General features: G+C 40.1%; 2 protein-coding genes across 2 annotated transcripts in view; one reads left to right on the top strand and one right to left on the bottom strand.

Moving 5' to 3' along the window:
* The first annotated feature begins 2,129 nt into the window (after positions 1-2,129).
* LOC128741300 (transport and Golgi organization protein 2) overlaps positions 2,130-23,305 on the top strand; it is a 116,212-nt gene continuing 95,036 nt past the window's right edge. The window contains exon 1 of the mRNA XM_053837013.1: positions 2,130-2,415. The gene's annotated coding sequence lies outside the window, so the exon portion shown is untranslated. The remainder of the gene's footprint in view (positions 2,416-23,305) is intronic.
* Positions 14,449-23,305, bottom strand: part of LOC128741299 (uncharacterized) — a 29,392-nt gene continuing 20,535 nt past the window's right edge. Inside the window, exons 2-4 of the mRNA XM_053837012.1 lie at positions 15,566-16,217; positions 15,254-15,506; positions 14,449-15,192 (exon numbers count right to left, since the gene is read on the bottom strand). Coding sequence (XP_053692987.1) covers positions 15,005-15,192; positions 15,254-15,506; positions 15,566-16,217 — 1,093 coding nt within the window. The 3' untranslated portion in view covers positions 14,449-15,004. The remainder of the gene's footprint in view (positions 15,193-15,253; positions 15,507-15,565; positions 16,218-23,305) is intronic.

The raw sequence follows: 23,305 nt of genomic DNA, 5'->3' as shown, positions 1-23,305 counted from the left end.
AACACAAAAACCTAAAATAACTAAACCGATTAGGGTAGATGCTCCAGTAGTTGCGGTAGTACCAGTTTTCTATTGTTAAATATATATTTGTTAAAAGTTTTATCTAAGATACACAGTTAAAATTCAAGATGTTCATACTAAAATTACAAATTCCTTTTCAGCAGACCAATAAAGTACAATTTCTTAAGAAATTCGTAACAATCCATAGCATTTTAACAAGCCTACGCTTTTGAAACGATGATTCTACAATTGATGAAGGGACGGTAAGGGAAAGTAATGAAGAAGGATTTTTTCGGGAATGAAGGGGAAGGGTGGAGAGGAAGGGGGGGGGGGTAATAGGTAGCTATGGTTAACAAGTTGTCGCTGTGACTCCTATCTTTTGTCCAATGCTGGAAGGTGCATTGGACAAAAGATAGGAGTCACAGCGACAACTTGTTAACCATAGCTACCTATTACCCCCCCCCCCCCTTCCTCTCCACCCTTCCCCTTCATTCCCGAAAAAATCCTTCTTCATTACTTTCCCTTACCGTCCCTTCATCAATTGTAGAATCATCGTTTCAAAATAAATATTTATATATGCCTGACCGCATTTCAAGGTCATGACTAAAGTCACGAGTTTGGTCAAAGCCTACGCTGTTATCCACCAGCTGCCATGCTCACTGCAAGCGTTACTAAGGCGGTAAAGAACATTCCACTATTAAATGCATCTTTTCCACTATTAAAGGAACATTACCACTACTTTAGGAGCACATACTATTGTCAGGAAAAGCAATATTTTAGATGTATCATCCAGCAGAATAGTATAATTTTGGTATGCATTTAAAGCCAACATTATGGTGCACCATATTATCATGTAGTTCAATTGGAAACTGATAAATTGAGCGTTCAAATTGTCTTTACACACTATCCCCCGACATAATCCCTCCATTACTGGAGCATCTACCCTACTGCAATAAACGAGAGTTGCAAAAACAGAAAGGTTCTGTACAACACTAACCGTTGCCATGGTAAAAACTATGTTGCTGCAAAGCAAATATATGTTTTACGTCGCGAAATTTTTAAGCAGGTTTGTGTGTAGGGTAGATGATCCATTAGTTGCGCCACTAAGCACAATATAACTTCTTTTTGCTTGTTTATTGAGGTATATGCTTCAATTAATGCTTGTGGGATATAAATTTATCAAATACAAGGTATTCGTCACAAGGCAAGACAATTGCTTTCGTTGTACAAGAAGCTTTATAAAGAAAAAATGAATTTTCCGATTCAATTATATTGTACCAACAGTTGCGCTAATGTTTCCTTCATTAAGTTTGATGTTCCTTTAATTGTGTTATTCCATATACATTGCTAGGTTGCTAAGTGAAAAAACATCGTAGCAAAACTATAGATGAGCGCCTATAGTTGTGCGCTCCAACTGCGCGTTAGATTTTGGAAAATTGGTATTTTAGCAAATAATGCTTTAATTTTAAATGGTGTAGTCTAACTAGCAATACTTCTAAAAACCTGTTTCATATAATGAATGTTACTGTTTTATCTAAAATGCTACGGTGACGAAAATATGCATTAATAATGAATAGTAGCGCAACTACTGGTACTACCACAACTATTGGATTAACTACCCTACCTACATTGTTTCGTTGTAGTAAAATTTAATGCGAACTTTTTCTTATTTATTAGTGTTTGATAATATAATGGAGCACAAGCAACCAAAATGTTATTTTTACATGACTTGACATTTTCACTCAACAATCATAAACATCGTCCTATTCTAATACACTGTAACTGTCTTTTTAACGCGGAGTGACGCCAAAACAGTGTATGCCACCCACCGGCAGCTCCCACAGCGTACCCGCTACCGTACCGTTCAGATCATCCAACAACAGCCGCCTCCTTCAGAGCAACAATATTTTTTTTAAAGCCATCGCGAAAGAGAAAGCCAATCGGCATAGGCAGCAGCGTATAGAGCTAGTATCGTACTCACACAACCAACTGCGTTCGGACCCGACTACTCGATACGACACCACGGCTGCGCTCGCGCTGCTGCGGCTGCGAGCTGCATGGTTTTTCTTCACCTACCAACCAGTCAGTCAAGTCAGGCCAGGCAGCCAGCCTGAGAGCGATCGTCAACTTCGCGCGAGCTTTTTTGCTTTACAGAACTCTAGTCTCACGTGCTTCGATTTGCATACACACTGATTTGCCAATAGAGTGTGCGTGTGATATTCGCGAATAATTTTTCTTTCTTCCTACCGGGTCTCTTCTGAAGAGGAAAAACAACCAAGACGCGTCGTGATAGCGTGACGTGTGTGTTTGTGTTTGTGTTTGCATTGACACATTATTTGATTGCGTTGTTTTTGCGTCTCGGCAAAAGTGCGCTCTACTTGTTTGCGTGTGTATTGTATTGTAATAATAAAATCGGTAAGTACACGTGGTACTATGGTGCCGCCAATACATCAATACTTTATGCTAGCCGGGTGGTGGGAGGTTGTTGCGAAAGGATGGCATTGTTGTTATGCGAATTTTACGTGGTTACGTGTATTGTGCGATGCGCTCGCAGCATTATGCGAACAGCAACAACAAAAAACAAGTTGAAAACCGTTTTGCCAAGTTCCGGTGGCTATTTGACGGGGGATTCTTCAGGGACAACGACTGTCGGTGGTTTATGTTGCGAAACGATGTTGATGGTCACCGAGTTTTTCCAGTGCATTTGTGTTGGTATTTCATGACTAAAACTACCGCTCTGCAACAAAGCAGAGCAGTAACATTACAACATTTAGCATTAAAATTTCGTTTTGAAATAGATGTGTTACAGTGTAGTACAATGTTGCAAATATAATTGTGTAATCGATGTAAACCATCTAATTAACGATGATGAAATAAGTTGACTTTTGCCTATTATATTTTACGAAATTCAACCTAACCTTTGTTGCAAAGGTTTATCACAAAAATAAAATCAGCTGATGTGATGCGTGTTCATTCGTGACTACTGCACAGGCGCTTTAAGCGCAAGCATCGCTATAAAGCACAATCGAAAGCTTTGAAAGCTCGTTTGCTTCTGCCAACTGTATGGTATAATAATTCATTTTTCGCCGAAGATATTGTGCTATAAAAGTTAGTGTAATGAAATTATTATAGTATATTTGAATCATAATTTACAGCGGGATCTGATTGCTGCTATAAAAAGCTACATAAATGTGCTACGATTTGAATGCGGCGAATAAGTCGAAATGATAAAGTTGCAAACAAATACATGCGCTACGTTTTTATATTCAAGTTATTAACAAGCATTTTTATTAGATAACAACACTCTTAGGGAGATACGTGTTTGTAATAATTTTTTGTTGGTTAGGTCATTACAAATATTTTATAAAGTTTTTGTCCTTCCGGTGTAGGGAGGGGGCGAAAGAAAAAAGCAGATTTTGTTAATCGACCAAAAAAAAATGCGTTTCAAGCATTTTTACTTAAAGTTCAAACATGAAAACCAAATATATTCTTACTTTTTGTATGTACACAATAACGTACAACAATGTTTTCATGCAAAAATCTACAAATAGAGACACAAAATCGAAAGATTTTTTTTTGTTGATTTTAAGAAATTCAGTTGTTTGAATTTCTTTGCCTGTTAGAAGCGTTCCGTACAATCCATATACTCATTTTTTGTGTTCTTTAGGCAAAGCCCACAGACAATTGATTTTATAATAAATATTTAACTTATATTCCACAAATTATTCCCCCCCCCCCATTTTTCAAGCCATTTTCAAAGGGGGAGGGGGGGGGGGGGTGACAAAAACTTTAAAAATATTTTGCACTGACCTTATTGTTTAGGAAGGTTTCTTAAATTTTCCAAAACTGGGGTTAAAAAGGGTTGATTTAAGAATATATGTAACAATATTTATTTTTACTGGAAAAAATTATTTTCGTCACTATACAAATTGATTTTTGAGCTCCTTTGGTGACACGTATTTAGCGTGTTCTATTCTTCTTTTCAAATAGCTAACAATAATCGAGACAATCTAACCGCAGATAATTTCTTTGTATTTTTGATAAAATAATAAATTTCTTCTCACGAAATTTAACTATTTTACACAGTGGTTAAGTAGCAATTCTCGCAGAGATTGTCACAAGTTCTCTGGGAAGAAGTGAAAGCTGCCAGCAGGTAGTCTGTTGTGATATCAGTATTAACAATTAGCGAAAATTTTAGTTACAATCTAGCGGCGACGGAATGCACAAAGACGAGGATGCGTTTCGCACTCTAGTCTAGTTTGTAATCGTAAATGTACTAAATCGGCATCGAAATCTTTTTTAAAAGATTCATTTGAGTTTGCATCTTTCTTCAAAGTCTGACAGGTTTATGGGATCGTTCCAGGGCAGAAAACGCAGAGCGCATTTCAGGTTTTTTTTGTGGATAGCCTCCATGGTATGGTGCCTATACAACAACTGTGTATATATCCCGCCGTGTTTTAGTGTTTCTTTTTGCGAAACCTAGAATTGCGAAAGCCTTTGCTGTTATCGTAGAGATGTGCTCATTGAACCTGTCTTTATAGCCAATAGTAACGCCCAAATCCTGAAAAGCCTGTACTCGACGTACATGGTTTTGCCCGATAGTGAATCGTTTCGCAGGGGCTCACGTAGACGGCTAAAGGATATGACGCAACATTTTGTTAGGACGTTAATTTGCATGCCATTGAGAGTACACCATCGTGAGAGAGAGTTAATATCGCCTTGGAGAGCGCACCCGACAAGTGCGGTCTTAATTTCACGGAATATCTTTAAGTCGTCTGCGAACATGAGTTTAGAACAGCTCAAACAGCTACACAGCTCGTTAACAAAAAGTACAAATATCAAGGGTCCTAGATAACAACCTTGTGGCACACTGGATGGCATCTCGAAATAAGCCGAATTAATACCATTGATACCTCATTTTTTCTGTTCCCACTGCGTGCGTAACTTTGTCGAACGCCTTGCTGAAACCGATGTATATCGCATCAACTTGTCTTCTTTTTCCAATGTTCTTGATCAGCGAGTTGACGAATACCATCAAATTCGTGGTTGTGGACCGTTTTCTCATAAAACCGTGTAGGCGTTCGAGAATTATTGGGTATACTGCGTGATACGCAACATCGTAGTAGACCATCTTTTCAGAAACAGTTGGGGAGACAGTTTAGAATTAAAATTCCGCGATAGTTCACAATGTCCTGAATGTTTCCATTCTTGTGTATTGGAGTGATGCGACGTTCCACATTGTTGGAAAAATTCCACAATCTAGTGAACGATTGAAGATGATTGACACGGGTGTAGCGAGGGATGTAGCAAATTGTTTAATCAACGATGGTGGCAGATCTGCCACTGATAGTCGACTGTCTGGGCCAGGACCATTTGAGGAATCCACGGACGAAAGTGCTTGTTTCACATCCTCGGTGGACACACTCAAGTGTGGCAGATATATGTTGTAATGTGCTATGATGGGCAGTCAATTCCGATGTTCGTCCGGCGTAGCAGAAAGTTCAGTAGCAGCTACGCAGAGTCCGCGTGAACATCTTTCAAGAAAACGTCGTGCGCAGTACCGCCATTACGTCTAAGCTTCTTCACAAAAGTCCAGAAAGTCGATGGATCCCGTTTTGCGTTCGCCTCATTGCGCAATACGTACTCATGGAATACTGTGTTCTTCCGGCTGGAGTAGAGCTCTTCCATGTCGCGAAATAATAAAGCATTTTCTGGCTTTTCGTAATCTATTTCTAGGATTTCACAACTCAGGAGTCCACCAAGATTGGCTGAATTGCACTAGGGGCAGTCTTTGTCTAATAGGGATACAGTCGTGGATGATATCGAAGGTCATATAATAAAACTGGAGAGCAGCGTCACTGTTGCCCAATCTAAGTCGTGTATGAATTGTAGCTTCATCGCTGGATTTATAGTCATAGTAATAACGAACTGTTGCGAAGTCTTCAATAGCCCGAATGTAGTCAATATTAACAATGAAAGGTCGATCACCCCATCGACATCTGCATATCTAGCTGCAGTGAACGTCAGCGACAGCATGTCCTGGGCTTAAAATTTGACAGCGGGCTCAAATCAGACTGCTGGCAGTTGAGTGAAACGCAGTGCTGACATGCTATCTCATTTTCGCACACACGAGATGTTGGCGGCGAAAACATACTTGCCTGCCGATGGGGTGAGGTCGATGATGAGCGTCAGGTTTCAAAATTCCACTGGGCGATTCGTTTGATTTTGTCAGTGTGGTTTATGAAACCCAAGTCAAGTACCTAGTCTGTCAGCCACATTACAAATATCCTGAATCTGTTGTAGCCCATATGCTAGAATGGATTGAGTCTCATTAGTCGCTAAGTGAATGTTCACTTGGCTACTAATGAGCTTCTAGCATTGTAACACCGTAAATACAAATGTCATAATCGCAGGAGGAGAGAGCCAAGCGAAGATCCTTGGTCTTTGTTCTTAATCCACGAACATTCTGGTAGTAGGGGAATACTGTCCAGAACGCACCGGGGGAGTGGAATGGCCCATGCTATTAATGGCTTCAAAACGCGGAAACTTTTTGGTAAAATTATGAATGCGCTTTTTATTTTGATGTAAAACAAGCTAATTCATAATTGTTTAGAATGTAAAAGCATCAAACATAGCCACATCCAATAAAATCAAACGATTATCCGCGATCTCATTCCACATGTAAGAAATCACGGTTTTCTCTTAAGTTTTTACCACTAGTCGGCAGGCTTGTTATTTCCTCACTCATTGTGCAAAAAGTGCAACTTTTTTGGTTCAACGCAATGAGCAGAACTGCTTTCAGAAATGAGAAACAAATCCACACAATGAGAAGCAGACTAAACATAATGAGAAAAACTGACGCGCAGAAAAACTTCTTAATGCGCTCTTTATATGAGCAACTTTCGGTTTTGCTCCCGGTCCTCTCGGTAGCTACAGCAGTAAACGTGAAAACAAAACAACCGGTGCGCGTACAGCAGCTATAGACTCAGAGGCGTCAAGACAATCAAAAGTCGTTAAATTTTGAATCTTAGCGGAGAATTACCTTTGTTTATAATGGAACTTTCCTGTTGGTGCGCGTCAAGAAGCAAATGCATGGGAATTCAAATGTTGTCATATCTAAATAACATTTTTCGCACTGTTGCCGTTGTGACATGCCTAACCATATGATGCAGTTGCGTTCACGGGCAGCCAAACTCAACTGAATATACTAAATGTAAGAATCATGATACAACTGCACTAATGGATTAATATTTTTCAGATGGGAATGACCGCTACTGACAATCGTCATTTTTTCTCAACGCACTACCCATGTTAAAACTACCCATAGTTGTCATACGTCAGCGCATCGCATCAACGTATTCAAAGTGTATTAACATTCTCCTCAATGAGTAGCACAGTGTGCGGTTGCTCACACAACTGCGTTCAGCAAGAAAGAGAAAAGTTAAAATGAAACGGAGCAGAATAAATCGCGTTGAAGACTGAGCACAGTTTGAATTTTTCTCTTCTCTTTTTTTCTTCTGAGGAGGAACCATCCCTGCTAGTCGGTATGCAAATTTCATAACAAATACAGTCTATCTAATTAATATACTGTCATACTTGATGATTCATCACAAAAACGGCATTAACTAGGCATGTTTTTCACATATATTGCAAAAATTTCAAAATACAAAACAGGGGTAGAATGCATCGCAGCTGGATCGACCGGTTGTAAAATATTTTTTAATTTGCAGTACATCTTTTGTTTCAGATTATTTATTAAAAATATAGCAATATTATGTATTGTATAGGACTTAGAATTTGCCTTAAACCTAATTGAACATTGTTTTTACTTACAATATTTCATCACACATCAGTTGGAGAAAAGTAGATGATTAAATTTTATTGCCAATTATGTTGAGATATGAACCCATTGTATCCCAGCAAACAAGCGTATGTGACAAACGCTATAACCAACGCTTCCGCCATTTCGACAGCCTAGTTTTAGGAGTTTATACAACACGTGATTATATGTAAATTTGCTGGTTGCGTTTAACGCCCAGCTGGGCATACTTGGTTCGTTTTGCCCACGGGCTTTGGCGTGTTGCCCCACATAATGATTTTGACTCTTGCCAAAAATCATCAAAAATAACAAAAAATACTGGATTTTGTTAGGAAATTTCACCAGGAGTAAGTGTAAAAAAGATCCCAAAGTCTTCTAAAAGTTGAAAAACGTGGAACAAACGCGCCGTTGCATTCTGCACCACTTTACCCTATATTGTTAACGAAAAAACAGCTTGAGGAATCGTGCCCAACCTGCTCTGAAATATTTAATACTAGCAGAGTGCCCGATCTTACTCGGGGCGCCTTGGTCTCACCGCCACTTGTACTTCCGAAATGCTTATAATACAAAAATATAACGCTATTGTTCCTCTTTTGGACGTTCCTCTCCATTTGTCAGCTCCCCCTCTTTTGTCTACCCGGCCACTTACACATCTGTTTTCTTTACGGAAATCCCTATAAAACCTTATAAAAAAAGAGAAACAAAGACATTTTTTCCTATTTGCACCTTCCGCTAACAATGACTACCCCACCCATAGGAAATGAATAGTATTGTTATTGTACTTTTCAAAACACTTTTTTCATTTATTAGTATTAGATGCAACAGTGTTTCTTCCATGGATACAAAAAACCTGTCATTCCTTTCATCTCACTTCAAGACAAAACTTGTTTGTAAACAATGTTATTTGTCTCACCACCAGGAGTAAGTATACTGTAACTTGCGACCATGTCCCATAATAAATTTAACTTAATTATTTCAAAAATTGTATTTTTGTTGCACGGCAGGAGTTAGAAAAAATCATTGTTAGTTTTAAGATAAAATCCCCTATCGAGACGCCGCGGTTACCAATGGCTCTAACGCACGGACCGACCGGGAGCAGAGGAGTCAGGTAACGCTTAGGAGTTCGATAAAAGCCTGCTAGAGGGCGTTGCTAGCGGATCGAAGTGAAGTCGAGGTTTTTTTGTTCTGTTTTTTTTGTTCGGATCGAAAAGAGATAGTTTCCAAGCGGTAACCACGTGGCGGTGTAAAGAAGTCGTAGATCGATTCGACCGGGCTCCGTGAAGGGCTGAAGTGTTTGTAGCCTGGGGAAAATCCCCGCTACTTAAATCGCCAATCACCGAATATATCCGCGCCGTGAAAAACGGTGCGACCTGTGTCGATCCGCTTTTTTTGGGCGGTGCCCGTGTAAACGCCGAGTAGAGAAGGAAGAATCCGTGTGCCCTGAAGTGAGGCGATAGCCTCGTGTCGCTAACGTTCATCTAAGAAGAGTCGCCTCCCCCAGAACAACGGTCCGGGGAAAGTTCTACTCGTTTTACATCGGTTAGATAGGAAGCCCCCTGGGAGAAAACGGTAAATCTGCATGCTTGAATCAAACATTAAGTGAACCACGTACTTAAAATACACAATTATTGGCCGAGCCCACTCTGGAAGTTGACCGTGGCAAAAACATGGTGTTCTCAGATCAACTCCACACTGTTTGAATTAAGAACGGGACAACTTAGGGGCCATTCACTTATTACTCAATGTATTTGGGAAAGGCCGGACATTTGTCTCGTAGTTTGTAAATGCTCCCTAAGTCGAACCGTTTTCGAGTAATCGAAAAGAAAACAAACCGTGTATAAAAAGCCTTGAGTGTACGGATGAATTGTTACAATCATTTGGGCGTCACTCTCCCCTTCCTGTCTGCAACCTCCGGTCATCAGTTCCTTCTTTTGTCCCACCGTCACTTATGAGAGCACCGTCCAAACATTTTGAAGCCTTCCTCATGTTACCACCCCCCCCCCCTTTATCAACCCCTTCAGTTCTGATTCCGTTATATCAAGGAACATATGTGCCAAGTTTGGTGGAGATCGGTCAAGTCGTTCTGGAGTTATGATGGAACATACAAACATACTCACGCTCACTTTTATATAGATAAAACAAAACAATACGTGTAACTCGTATTTCTAATTTAATCGGCCGCTATTTTTGCCTGGAGTTATGACACTGGTCTAACAAGCCAGTCATATTCGATCTGAATCTCAACTGGGAATGGCTGTAAGGGCCAATGGGATCGTAGCCCTGCAACTGTCCTATACGCTAACAGCGGACTGCGAAGTCTGTCGAATAAAAAACAGATGGTCAAGTTCTGAAAGCGGAAAGCAATGCCTTGTTTTCAAGACCAATTTCAAGTCTAATTCAATTAGAATTTTTAGTTCCAAAAAGTGACCAATTTCAAAATCCAGTTAGAAATAAAATTTCAAGTTCAATTTTTTTCAAATTTAAGTCCAATTTCACATTCAACATCAAATACAATTTTAAGTTAAATTCCCAAGTCAATTTAAAGCAAAAGTCCAAATTGAAGAAAATGTAAATTAAATTCAATTTCCACTATCAACTATGCACCTGGAAGTCCGGAGTATTTGTGATAAAAGTAAAAATAGTTCCACCGTCCTACGACTACCTGATTTTTCCAGGCCACAATACGCTTATGAAAGGTCGGGTTTCATCTAGCTACGGGTTATGTGTGGGCACGCAAATGTGCTAGTGTGACCTTTCGAGGTCCTTGCACGCTCCGAATGACTTATACCTTGTAACTAGCGATTAGAGCAAACACACAGCAATGTGGAGACTCCCATCTTCACTGCCTCATGGTAGGGTGGGCTTACGCTTTTGGCTAGCGGTCAAGAAAACACTTGAAATAGGTCTCATGCAAACTCCCTATTATTCGATCTCTGTCGACGCTTTATTATTCCCACTTTCTCTTTTTATTTCGCTCAAATCCGACTTTTAATTGTTCATCCTCAACCTACTGGTAATCACTGACTGGTATTCCTACATCCGTCGTCGCAAGAATTCATCAGATGAATTGTGCCAACTTCCAAATTCCTTTGAGTGCAGTCTAGGGGAGACATGGAGTTGAACTTCCTAGCAAGTCATAGATGGACACTGAAATGAAGGAAATCAGCTCTTACGCTATGAGACCAGATTTAGCTCTTCGTAACCTTTTCTTAGCCTGGAATGTCGAACTTCTAGCAAATCCAGTTTACGAAGATCTCTTAATTGGCGTGCCGGAGTCGCCGATGGGTATTTTTGACAAGATCGCAGCCAATTTAGCCGCGGACAATGATCTCTATGAATGACAATGGTGATCTCTATGATTCAGTGAGGATGGGTACTTCTATGAATGCCTACTTTTAAGTAATCTTGCATAACAGTTCTTTAGCTCACTTCGACTCTCAGCTGTACTGCCCATAAACGCAAAACAGTCCCATGTGACTTTTCATCACTTTTGAATTAAACCTAGGAATCATCTTTAAATTATCTATTCTTTATTATTCCTTTATTTCTTTATTATTCTTTAATATTCCAAACAAAAAAGTTATGTTTGTTCCCAAAATGTTGAAAAAAAATCTAACTATGTTAGTCCCATACTACAAATAAACACATAACAGTCACACTGATATTTTCATCAATAAACATCTATTTTTTGGAAATGCATAGACCGATTTGGCTGCAATAACTACCAAATGAAAGATTTTCATGTCCGCGAATGCCCCGGATACCTCTTCAGGGATCAGGGTGGCATCTCTAAGTATTCGAAAGTATTATAAAGTGTCGAGGATCATATTGGTTCTGGGAGTGTTCCGGACCCGGACACACAAGAAAGCGTCTAGCTTCTGCGTCAAACAAAACCCATCATGCGACGCCACTATAAACTGCAAATAATAAATTACAAATGAAAGGAGAAAATGCTAGGAAGAGATTTGAGCCAAAACGGACATTTTAAACAATTGAATTAAACAAGCACGTGAAACAAAACAACGGCACGTGACCTTGAAAATACTGCCTAGTCAACAGCAACGCAAGGATCAAGGCATGCTGTGACTGTTATGCGTTTTTTTCTTGCTTATTCAAGCACAAATAAACGCATATCAGTAGCTTCGACAGTTTTTTAAAGTTTTGGAACAAATTTTAAGTCACTTGTGAACAAATTACTTGTAAAAGTATTCTGTTATGTACATTCAATCGGTTATGTACATTCAATTATCTCGGTTTCAACAGCGTTTTTCGCTGTGACTGTCTTCCATTTATGGGCAATGTAGTTTTTGCTGCCTTTTTCCAATGATGTTGGCCACATAGTGGAATGTGAATGCAACCGTCCACTAAAGCTTAGCCCATGAGTTGAGCCGGGAGGCTTTAATCAGGATAACCACTTCTGACATGAGATGACGGTATTGAACGGCATCTGAGAGGAGTTCTTTCTTCGTCGACGCCGCCTAATTCTGGTCCGGACATGAACTACTCTTGGGTTCTACCAGGGATTGTCTAGAATGGAAGTCAAAGAATCGAGGACTAATCTGATGGATTTCCAATAAAGTTCGGCCAATGATGACAGGACTGGTTGAAAAACATTTTGTTGGAGCATCATTTTTAGATTAAAATAAATATAAAAGAATTTCTTAAACTTTAGAATCTACATCCGTTTATGCAAAATAGTAGGTTATTCGTGATCTTTTTAAGGGGACATAAACGACTAAAAATTTTGAAAAAATCATTGTTTTTTTATTTCAGATTTTGAGTCTGCAATCTTTTCCGCTTATTTTGATACTAAATTTGTAATGATCCGACCACGGGAAGTGGCCGAAAAACGATCATACACATGAGCATTCCAGTGCGGCGTGGAACAACTTCAGCGGAATAAAACGCCGCTCCTGAAAAACTATGGTTTTTAAACTTTATGTACCTTTTTCTCAGAAACTACACAACGTATTGGAACAAACTTTTTGGTTTTGTTGGTAGTAGCTCGGCAAAGACTTTTATAACTTTTCAGTTTCGTTAACAAAACACAGCTAGAGAAAAAAGAAAAAGAAGACAAAATTTTATTTTTTCAGGCATCTATTTTTCTTCTTTTTCGTTTCGTTTCGTTCGGCCACTTCCCGTGGTCAGATCATTACAAATTTAGTATCAAAATAAGCGGAAAAGATTGCAGAATCAAAATCTGAAATAAAAAATTATGATTTTTTCAAAATTTTTGGTCGTTCGTGTTCCCTTAAGTCTACTAACTTACTGAATTTAGTTCCGTTAGTAAATGGAACGACGATCACGAACATTGGTGCCGTTGTAATCAGGATTTGCCCTGGCACAAATAACACTTTACTTGCGGGCCTTCAGTTTTATCGATTGGGCTGCAACACGTGATATTTTCGGTGGTGAAATAATGACTGTTTCAAGCATCAATTCAAGCATCACGGGACTTCAAGTTCTTGATGCTGCGCTAAGCGCTACTGCTGTGTATGTGGCACTCATTCGGTATTCAGCTAGTGGTTAGTTCCTGCTAAAACTAGTTGTACTGGTCGTACTTTTGACTTCCAACATGTTAACTACTTAGCTCTTTTTCGAATGCGAGTAATATCACACTTGTTCATGAATACGTTTTAATATTTGCCTCGTAAGGTTTGTGCGATTGTTCAAATGCCATTCGGCAACTATTTGTGCCAATTCTAGTTGTCTCCTTTCTGATAGCTGACCTAAAGTAGCACTTTTCAGAATACCTAGTCCTACCAGAGTTTGTTGAAAATGTGTTGTAACCATAGTAGCATGAATACCGATTCTTTACTGTTCGGCGTATCAAGCATTAAGATAGTATTGGGATCGCTGTTCTCTTTGTCAAGACTACATAATTATCATGTTGTGTGCAATACTTACGCTCTAAAACTCTCTCTTGTATCAACACGGAACACATTTTTTTAACGTTTTCAGTGTCCTGATCGCCAGTTATGCTGCTCTTACACCGCCATGTTTTTTCACAAATCAATCACACGGACACGAACAATTGTAGTGTTCAACATGAATCATTTGTGTATTTGGAAAATATACATACTTCATTTTCGTATGTTTCATGTTTTCACACATGACTTCGATCAATGTGATTTGGTATGTTATGTAGTTAAAATAACCGAAATCCAAGCTCTTTTCCGTTTTCCGCCATATTTCTTCCTTATACATTTTGTTCGGGTATTTAGTAATTTGCGTGTCGTATAGACACAGATGCGGACGTACTAGTTTTAATTTGTATTAATTTGTCGTCATCCATTGCAGGTTAGAAGTATTTTCAACCACCGTTAGTTTACATAAATCACAGGTATAAAAAAAATGACTGCTTCTGCCTTAGAAAGCGATCTCACTTTGTCTGTGCCTACAATGTTTGTAAAAAAATATTGTTTTATTGTAAATCAATGTCTTTAAATTTTCAATTTAAAAGGTTATTCGGGATCAAATATTTCTCAGAAACAAGTAACAAGTAAGTTCAAATCTTGAAATTACACTTTTAAAAAATTTCAAAACTTTTTTTGCAACTAAATTATTTCTTTTTATTCAATTTCACCAAAAACCGTCAGTTCTGATTGATAAATTGTATTTGTATTCCAACTGACGTTACAATACTATCATAGTTCATTCTAATCAGCTAATGTCATATCTTGGTTGAGATATTCAATTACAAGAAACTAACCTAGGAAAGAAAACACCAGAAACTGAGTATCGAAGTGCTGTCTAAAGGCAGAGTGCGTTTCAATATATTATTATATTATGTAGTTCATACGATTCTATTACCAATTGTACATGCCAATCACTAAAATGTGATGATTACTGCCAATTACGATTCGTAATTCTTCGTTTGTAGCGTTTGGTTTTTGTCTTAGATCCTATAGATTTACTCCCTGTGCGTGGTTTGCGTTTTCTCCCAGCCCCCAGTTCATTGGCAGGCAGCGAATGTTTAGTGTGAATTTCACGTTGCAATACTGAAATACTACCCCTTTTTTTAGTTAGCGGCTCTGACTCTAAGTACTGTCAAACAACGTTAGCCTAGTTTGAACAAAAGCTTAATCTAGCTTAATCTAGTTGAACGAACAAATTTGAATCCTCTCTTTGTGTGTTTCTTTTTTGTCGGGCAATATTGTTGAAGCATTTTGGTATTACGACGACCTACAGATAGCCCAGCCTCACCATATCCCGACAGACGCCAGTCATGCGCTTGATGTAGGCCGGATTGTACAGCAAATCTTTGGCGTACTTGTCCAGATCGACCAGCTCGGAGTTCTCCAGCGTAGTCGAAATGTCAGGCAGGTCCTTCTCCACGCAGCAAGTGGTATGCAGGGTCATTAGTGCCATTCCTGATTGGATTAAAAATTCGATTAGCATTGACAAAGGTGTAAGATTGTTAAGCGCCTATACCGAATCCGAATCGTGCAAACTTTTTCAAATGCAGCTGCAGTGTTTCGAACGGGAACAGCTTGGCTCCGTCACTACCAAGTTCGTCGATCCGTTGAAGCAGCGCGGTGTGATACTTCTTCAGCAACTCGGGCAGCCGAGTACGCAGTTCGGTATCCGTGCAGCAGAAAATAAAGTAGGACAGATCGATTACCGGGGTTCCACAGCGCGAAACTTGCCAGTCCAGAAACTTCAGATCCTTCTGGTTTGAGGTAATCTGTGAGTAGAAAAAAAGCAATTATTTTGGGTTGGTTAAGGTGAGCAGCTGATTCTTACCTTTTGTCGGTACAAAATGTTGCTAATCCAGCAATCGCCATGGCAGATCACCACATCATCCCGGTTGTCCACGCACTCGACCATCGACGGTCCATACTCGTCTCGGAATCGAAACAGCCGCTTGCTGACTTCGTCGTCTCCTTTAGCCGGGCTGTGCTCCAACGTTTTCATCGCATAGTCTACCTGACGCTTGAGGAAACCCTCAAATGAACTGTGCAACGGAGCCACAAAGATGGTCTCCCTCAGCTGGCCTACGATTTTCTCGAAAATGTCCGGTGCTTGGTCTTTCATAGCGAACGAAACGGCATGGAAGTGTGCCAAATAGATCAGAATCTCCGAAACGCTATCGTAGTCCAACGGTTCCGTTCGTTGAAAGTTTCGATAGCCTTGCGCCGCCGACAGGTCCTCCAGCAGGATGAACTCTCGTCCCTCGCTGCAGTCGGAAGCGATTATCGTCGGATAGTGGGTAAATATCCGTGCCGGCTTCAGACCTCGCGTTTCCTGGAACTTCTCGAAGGTCGGCAGCACGATGTCGAAGATGTACTTCTCGCGCTGGAAGTGCGCCGAACTGTTGTACAAACTTCGCCGCAGTTGGCTCGTCGGGGCCACCTTGGCGATCACGCTGATGACCTTCGAATGTTCGGTGATGGCACTGGAAAAAAGCCAAGAATAGCGGAAAGAACGTTGGGTTACTGTTACCGGGTTTAACAACGATCAATGCTATAATCTTTTTGCTAAAGAAGTGCGAACATTGTACATTTGACAAATTTAAGCAGCATGGCTTGCTTACAATAATTATGAGAGAAAAAATCATGGAACACACTGACAACCTCCAGCGGACTGTGAAACTTTTCGGAAATAAAAAAAACGCTAAACATCGATAATCGCTCGCGTGCTTGTAAACAAAGCATTTTTTGCCCCCTTTGCGCGGTAAGTAAACAAACAACTGTGTGTACAACAGGTTTAGCACGCAAAGCTCAGCTACAATCAGTGTAGGTACAGAATTTTCCTGATCAGCGTTTCCATGCTAAGCGCCTCGAAAAGGTACAGAAATCCGCATACGTTAGCAAAAGCAAAAAAAAAACAAAGTTCGTTCGTTCGTTTATCCGAGTTTATTTTTTTTCGCTTCACTTCCAAACAGCTCCGTATGCTCTGGAGTGGCCGTCGTCGCGGCAGTTCTTCCGAAATTTGATCGCTTTCTGCCGTCGTCGGTCGTAAAGGACGGTTCTTGTTGTTAGTTTTTGTTATAGCCGCGTCGCGTTGTTGTGTTACATAATTATCGCACAACTGAGGTCGCAGCAAGCAAAACTTCCCGTCAGTTTCCGTATTTATTGCTTGGTTTCTAAGGTAACCCGGTGACCTGCTTGGCTGGTTTTGAGTTGTTCCCAAAAGTATATTTTTAAAGTCTAACGCTAACAAGTCGTTTCCTAGAACAGTTATGTACAGAAGAAGAATGATGCAATACAAAAATTATTTTACATGTAGTTTTTGTTATGAGTTCTAAATGTTCTCGCATGCACAAAAATATTGCACAGCTATGAAGATAAAATAGATAATAATTGAAATTGGATAGAAGTTACGCCAGATTTTGATGAAGTTACAGGTAACCCAGAACCCGATGGCGCTGTTCTGAAGATTCATCAGTAAATTAGGTTGCTGAAGACAAATTATTAGAGATGACTATCAGCCCGAAATCAAGGTGACTAACCTTGCCCGAAATATTCTACAAGTTTGACCAAGAATTACAAGATATTCTCAATAAAGATTAGTAATGATTAGCATTGTAAATAATGCAGAATAGCATATTTATCTAACAATTATAGTTTCGTCGAGACAAGTGGACTTAATAAAATACTTGACTAATTAAAAGGTTTAAGAGTTCAACAAATTTATGAAATCTGCAAATCACGTTTCTCAGAAAATCCGTTTTATTCGCCATACTATTCTTATCTACGCACAAAATCGGCTGCTAGAGTGCTGCTTAGATTAGCAAATAAAATCGAAAATACTTTTAACGTAGGACTACTTCTTACGGGATGGTTTGGCTAGGTCGGGTGTCATTCCAAAAAAATCTAAACACGAAAAGTGATCAGGTTTTGAGCGTCAAAAACTTAACGATTCGCTTGTTGAATCCGCTAGATCGAGTTGATGTCATGAAAGTAAACAAAATTTGTTAAGGAGTAAAAACACCCTTCCCTGTTCAACCGATTTTATCGTTATCGATTAGACGTCTTGACAGTGAAAAGCTATCGAAAAGTGAGCGCCCAACTCTTTCTTTTGCCCGATTGTATTCATAAACTGCAAGAATTTATTAAAAACTGATGTCCTGTAGAAAACTAATGTCTTGAATGGTTAGTGAACGGCTGGATGATGCGTAATATATACTCCATAGTGGTCCTTAGCCTCTTAAATATCTAGCAACTCCTGTCCATTCCTCCTCATGGCATACCACCGGAATACGGAATTCAATAATATTACAGATAATAACTCTACAAATGCCCCATACTCCACTTTTTTAGATTCTGCTCGGTTGAGGTGCAGTAATCAAAAGTGCAAAACCGAAGTAAAAAAACATGTCAAGCCTGATAAGAAGGTGAACCAATCTCGTAAAGGACAGACACCGAAGCTAAAGACAAAGAGGGAAATCTAGGATCTGGGAGGAGGAAAAACCGAGGGGTCCGTGAGACTATGGATCAATTTTTTACTCTCCGGCAGGCTTGGCATACACTTTTCACTTTGATTTTGCTCTTTTGATTACTGCTCCTCAGCCAAGCAGAATTTGAAAAAGTGGTGTACGGAACATTTGTAGAGCTGGTAATTATCTATAATATTGCTGAAGAAAGTGAAGTTTTATCTTTAGTATTTACGGCGCTGTAGCGCAGCAAACCCGTTGGTAGCAAAAAGAGCGCTCTTTTTGCAACCAAGAGAGTAGCAGCCTTATAGCGCCATAAATACAAAATGCACAGTAATGCTTACTTCAGCAATATTGTAGATAATAATAAATTCTACAAACGCCCCATACATCACTTTTTCAAATTTTGCTTGGCTGAGATGCAGTAATCAAAAGAGCAAAATCGAAGCGAAAAGTATATGCCAAGCCTGCTCTCCGGCAAATCCTTCAGAAATTTGTCATTTGTCATCGGGAGTACAACGTGCCCACACATCATATTTTCGGATTTCAGGGCAGCATATGATACCGTCGAGCACGGAGAGCTGTGGTAGATAATGAGTACGGTTTTCCGGACAAACTGACACGGCTGATCAAAGCTACCCTGGAACGAGTGATGTGTTGCTTTCTTGTTTCAGGGACACTTTCGTGTCCTTTTGAATCGCGCAAAGGGTTACGGCAATGGGTTGGACTGTCCTGCATGCTCCTCAATATCGCTATTAAACGTGTGATCCAGCAACGGGCATCGAAACGAGACGAACGATCTTCAGCAAGAGTAACCAGCTCTTTGCCTTTGCAGACGACCTCGACATCACTACTAGAAAGCTTCGGACGGCGTAGGCAATCTACAGCGGAGTCAACAGAGGCTAGGGGGATAGGGTTACAAATCAATGCGTCGAAAACCAGATCTATGGTAGGAAGAGGCTTCAGAGAAAGCAACGTTTTGCCTCCCACGGACAGTGACTATTTACGACAAAAACGGGAAATGGTTATTGAGTTCGTATATTTCATTGCTTACCTCCGACAATAATACGTAAGTAAAAAGATTCAACGACGCACTGCAACTAGAAATCGAGCCTACTTTTTTCCGCAAGACGTTCCGATTAAGGAGCATACCCTGCCACACAAAGCAGACGATGTGCAAAATGCTTATCAGTCTGGTAGTCGTCTATGGACTGGAGACAATAACTTTGCTTGCGGAAGTCATAAAAGCCCTTGCCGTATGTGAACGAAAGCTGTTGCGGACTATTTTTAACGGAGTACAAACGGATAGTGGAGAGTGGCGTAGGCGTATGAACGGCGTAGTTGCAGGTGCTATTTGGAGAGGTGAAAGTTGGGAAACAGCGGTGGGCCGGCCACGTCGCAAGGATGACGGACGACTGCGTAGTGAAATCCCTTCTCTTCAAGAGCCCCACCGGTACCAGAAATAGAGGGGCCCAATGCGCTAGATGGCTCGACCGGGTGGAAGGTGTCGACACACCCAAGTCGGATTTAACGACGAGTAGCCCAAAACCGAGTACAGTGGAGAGGAATTCTTGATACGGCAAAAGCCACCCCGGCTTAATGCTAGTAGAAGTTAGGTGCTACCTTCGGTTATCGAAGTTGCACCTTCTGTTATTATATGACAGACTTTGCAGCCGGGTTTCTGGTAGAGCATTATATAAACTACACCCTTTGAAACTATATTTCTTTCTGTCGATTTCTGTGTACGGTTTAACCAAAACAAAGTTTGCCTTCTGACCAGCCACTCGATGCTGTAGATTTCTCAGTAATGTCATGCTGTGGTGGAGCACCGATATGCGCAGTTCGTGCAGTGCTAATATGGACAAAACTGGATCTTTCAAATCGGAGTACAGTAAAGGTGGGAAGTACAATTTCCGATAAACCACTTTAAGACAGCAGTTCTGTGTCAAAGTGTCACCTATAATAGTTCCTGTTTGCCAGATCCAAATTCGCGATCAATCGAATCCGAGTCCAGAATTCTGTACGGTATTACTTCCTCCATGCTATGATCCCAAATTGTAATTGGCGGGTGTCCATTTATGCGTCATTGAAGTGAATGGATCAATGGATTGAATTTTGAGTTTAACAACATTGGTACGTCTTGCCAGCACAAGTTATAAAAGTGGTACTGACTTAAGGTGCGTAATGATGCCCCTTATCCAAGGCAAATTATAACTTGTTCCACTATCTGGTTCTAGGAACGAGATGGGTAAGGCAAAAGTAGGTAGAAAAATCCACAACGTATGAAGAATTCGTGGTAACCAATGAACTAAACTTCAACAAAGCCGACTTTTTGCGCTCAATGATTCACTACACAGTGAGGATTGAATTATAACTGACAGCGTTGTAGATGTTGCTTCTGCTGTAGACTATTTTAATACAACAGTTATTGGTTTTCTGCATTTATATGTTCAAAACACGTCGACCGCGCGAGAAGCCACCTTGGTCCACTTCTAGACTTCGACATTTGAAGCGCAAAAGATCTGCTGCATTAAGGAATCCCGGAATCCTGGAAAAGATCTTGCATTTTTCCAGTATTCAAAAAAGGAGATAAATACAACATCTTTATGTGCTGGTTCTAAGTTTTTTTCCTGTATGGAGTCATCACTGCGACCAGTATCGGTGACCTATTGTGATAACGCCCGGGTGTTTTCTGTATAACATGCACTGCATTTTGACGTAGGACTACGTCTTACGGCAAGTTTTGAGATAGGGTGTCATTCCAAAAAATCAAAAAATGCGAGCGTCACGAAAAATGAAAGGTTTTGAGCGCTAATAGCTCAGCGGTTTTCTGATCGATTTTCAATATTCTTACACCAATCGATCGGAAAATCTTCCAAGAATTGACTCAAACGAAGAAAAGTATGGATTCTTGATGTTGAACTATTGAAAAATTGAAAATAATGAACCTATGTTTTACCAGAATTCTCGCTTCGTGATTGGTTGGAAGATTCTTGACGATGATCTAAACCTATACCAATTTGATATCTGTGCTTGGGAAGTAAGCCAAAACAAGTGACAAAGTCTCCTCATTTCAACAAGATTTCTTAACACCGCGGTTCAACCTAGACCATTTTGATGTCCTTGCTTGGGAAGTACGCCAGAGAGAGTAACAAAGCCCCATCGTACCAACAGATTTCTTACGAATGCGATTAAACCCAGTCCGATTTGATGTCTGTGTTAGGGAAGTGTGTCAGAAAAAATGACAAGTTCGTTATCCCAACAGATCGCAAATTCTTTACCGCGAGACGGTTAAACCTCGGTAAATTTGATATCTGTGTTGGAAAAATGTGCTACAGCTGTAGTGTTCGGTTATAATACGACTCTGTATGAATACGCATGCTTGCCGTTCCATTAGAAGTGTAGTGAAAAGATGTGCTGTTGATAAAATAGGATTGAATTGGTAAAATTCCTTCAACGTGGGAGACCATGGATAATAAAACAATCTTTAATTTCAGAAAGGTAGCAGAAAAGCAATAGTTTGTGTTCTTGATTTTGTTAAATTGTTTTCAAATGCACAATTTTTTGAGAATTGAACGTATGCAATGTTACTACTTTGATCCATGTTACATACAACGCATGTAGCATGTATATATGTTGCATATAGCATGTATACATGAAGAATCGAATGATTACAAGCATGAATACACGCCACTATCACTACAAAGAGACTTACGTAGTCCTGCGTCACTTGTATATGCGGTCGTGTCTTGTACACAACCCCTCTGATTTTTTTGCTATAATCGCTATTGAATGAGCGCTATGCTTATTAAATTTTATGCGTCCTTGCGTGTAGGTTGGTTTACCCTTCCTTCAATGCTAGATCTACTTTACCCACCTTGCTCCTCAATGCCAGCACTGTCAGCCATCCGTAGTGAGGCTGATTAGTACATTCAACTATAAGAATGACTTTTTGCACTGTCAAGAGTGCTTTTTATGGGGGTCATATAGAATTCAGCATGAAGGAAGGGTAATGAGGGACCTTAGCTTAGCTTAACTTAACCTTGGCTGACTGCCCGTAGAAGGAAGGGTAATGAGGGGCTTGAGAATAAATCCATGCTACACTCACTTGACATCGAATGGCCTGATCCTACTAAGATTCGAACCCATGACCACTCGCTTGTCAAAGCAGACTCGGTAACCTTGCGGCTACGGAGACCCCCTGGCTCTAAGTTACTTGTTTAGCAAAGTAAAATTCTATATCTCGTATCTCGCTGGAGCAATATGGCTTTTTCTCAAGACGCTCATTACCCTTCCTTCTACGGGCAGTCAGCCAAGGTTAAGTTAAGCTAAGCTAAGGTCCCTCATTACCCTTCCTTCATGCTGAATTCTATATGTTAATACTTATAAACTTATTACAAAAATGACACCAAGAAGAATGAGGCTAGGACTGAATTAGCGCCACACTATCCAAGAAGGACACCTGTTCATCTTTGATGATGCCCAAATAGTTGCACGGAGAGAGGACCAGGAGACCAGACTCACAGCAGAGGTATTCCACATCAAAGTACTAGGTGATGAAAAAACGGTGAATCTTCAGCGAGAATGTGGAAAATTCAATGCGGCATACGATGGGTTAGTGTTCAAAATTCGTCGCATACAAACAAGAGAAGCAAATCGAAGGAGCTCAACCCGAATGCAAACAGACGGGGTTACATAATTGGTTGTGAGTGATGAAGCAGAATCGACGCGTTATTGTAAGTAAGAAATTAGACCAAGCAAAATAATGTACTGTAACAAAGAAATTGGCCGAAAATTTTATGTTGTATGTAAAATCTAATGTAGTAAATAGGGGAGTGTCGTCGTGGTTGGGCCACGTTTTGGAATTCGCCCATAACTTTCGTTTCAAAAGGATTTTTGGAAATCTAAATACATCGTTGCAAAGGTCTAAGAGTAAGGTATATTTCCGGATAGTTTTGAACTCATTGCTTGAAAAATAAAGAAGTTATAGGTATTTACGTGAAGACAAAAAATGTTGCCATAGTCGGGCCATGTTGTACATGGTGGCCCAATCATGACTACTCAAGTGGCCCGACCTTTACAAATAGCGCTTTTCTAGTATTTCACAT

The sequence above is a fragment of the Sabethes cyaneus genome, chromosome 3 (assembly GCF_943734655.1).
Source record: "Sabethes cyaneus chromosome 3, idSabCyanKW18_F2, whole genome shotgun sequence".
Lineage (NCBI taxonomy): Eukaryota > Metazoa > Arthropoda > Insecta > Diptera > Culicidae > Sabethes > Sabethes cyaneus.
This window is presented reverse-complemented; position numbering and strand designations above follow the sequence as displayed.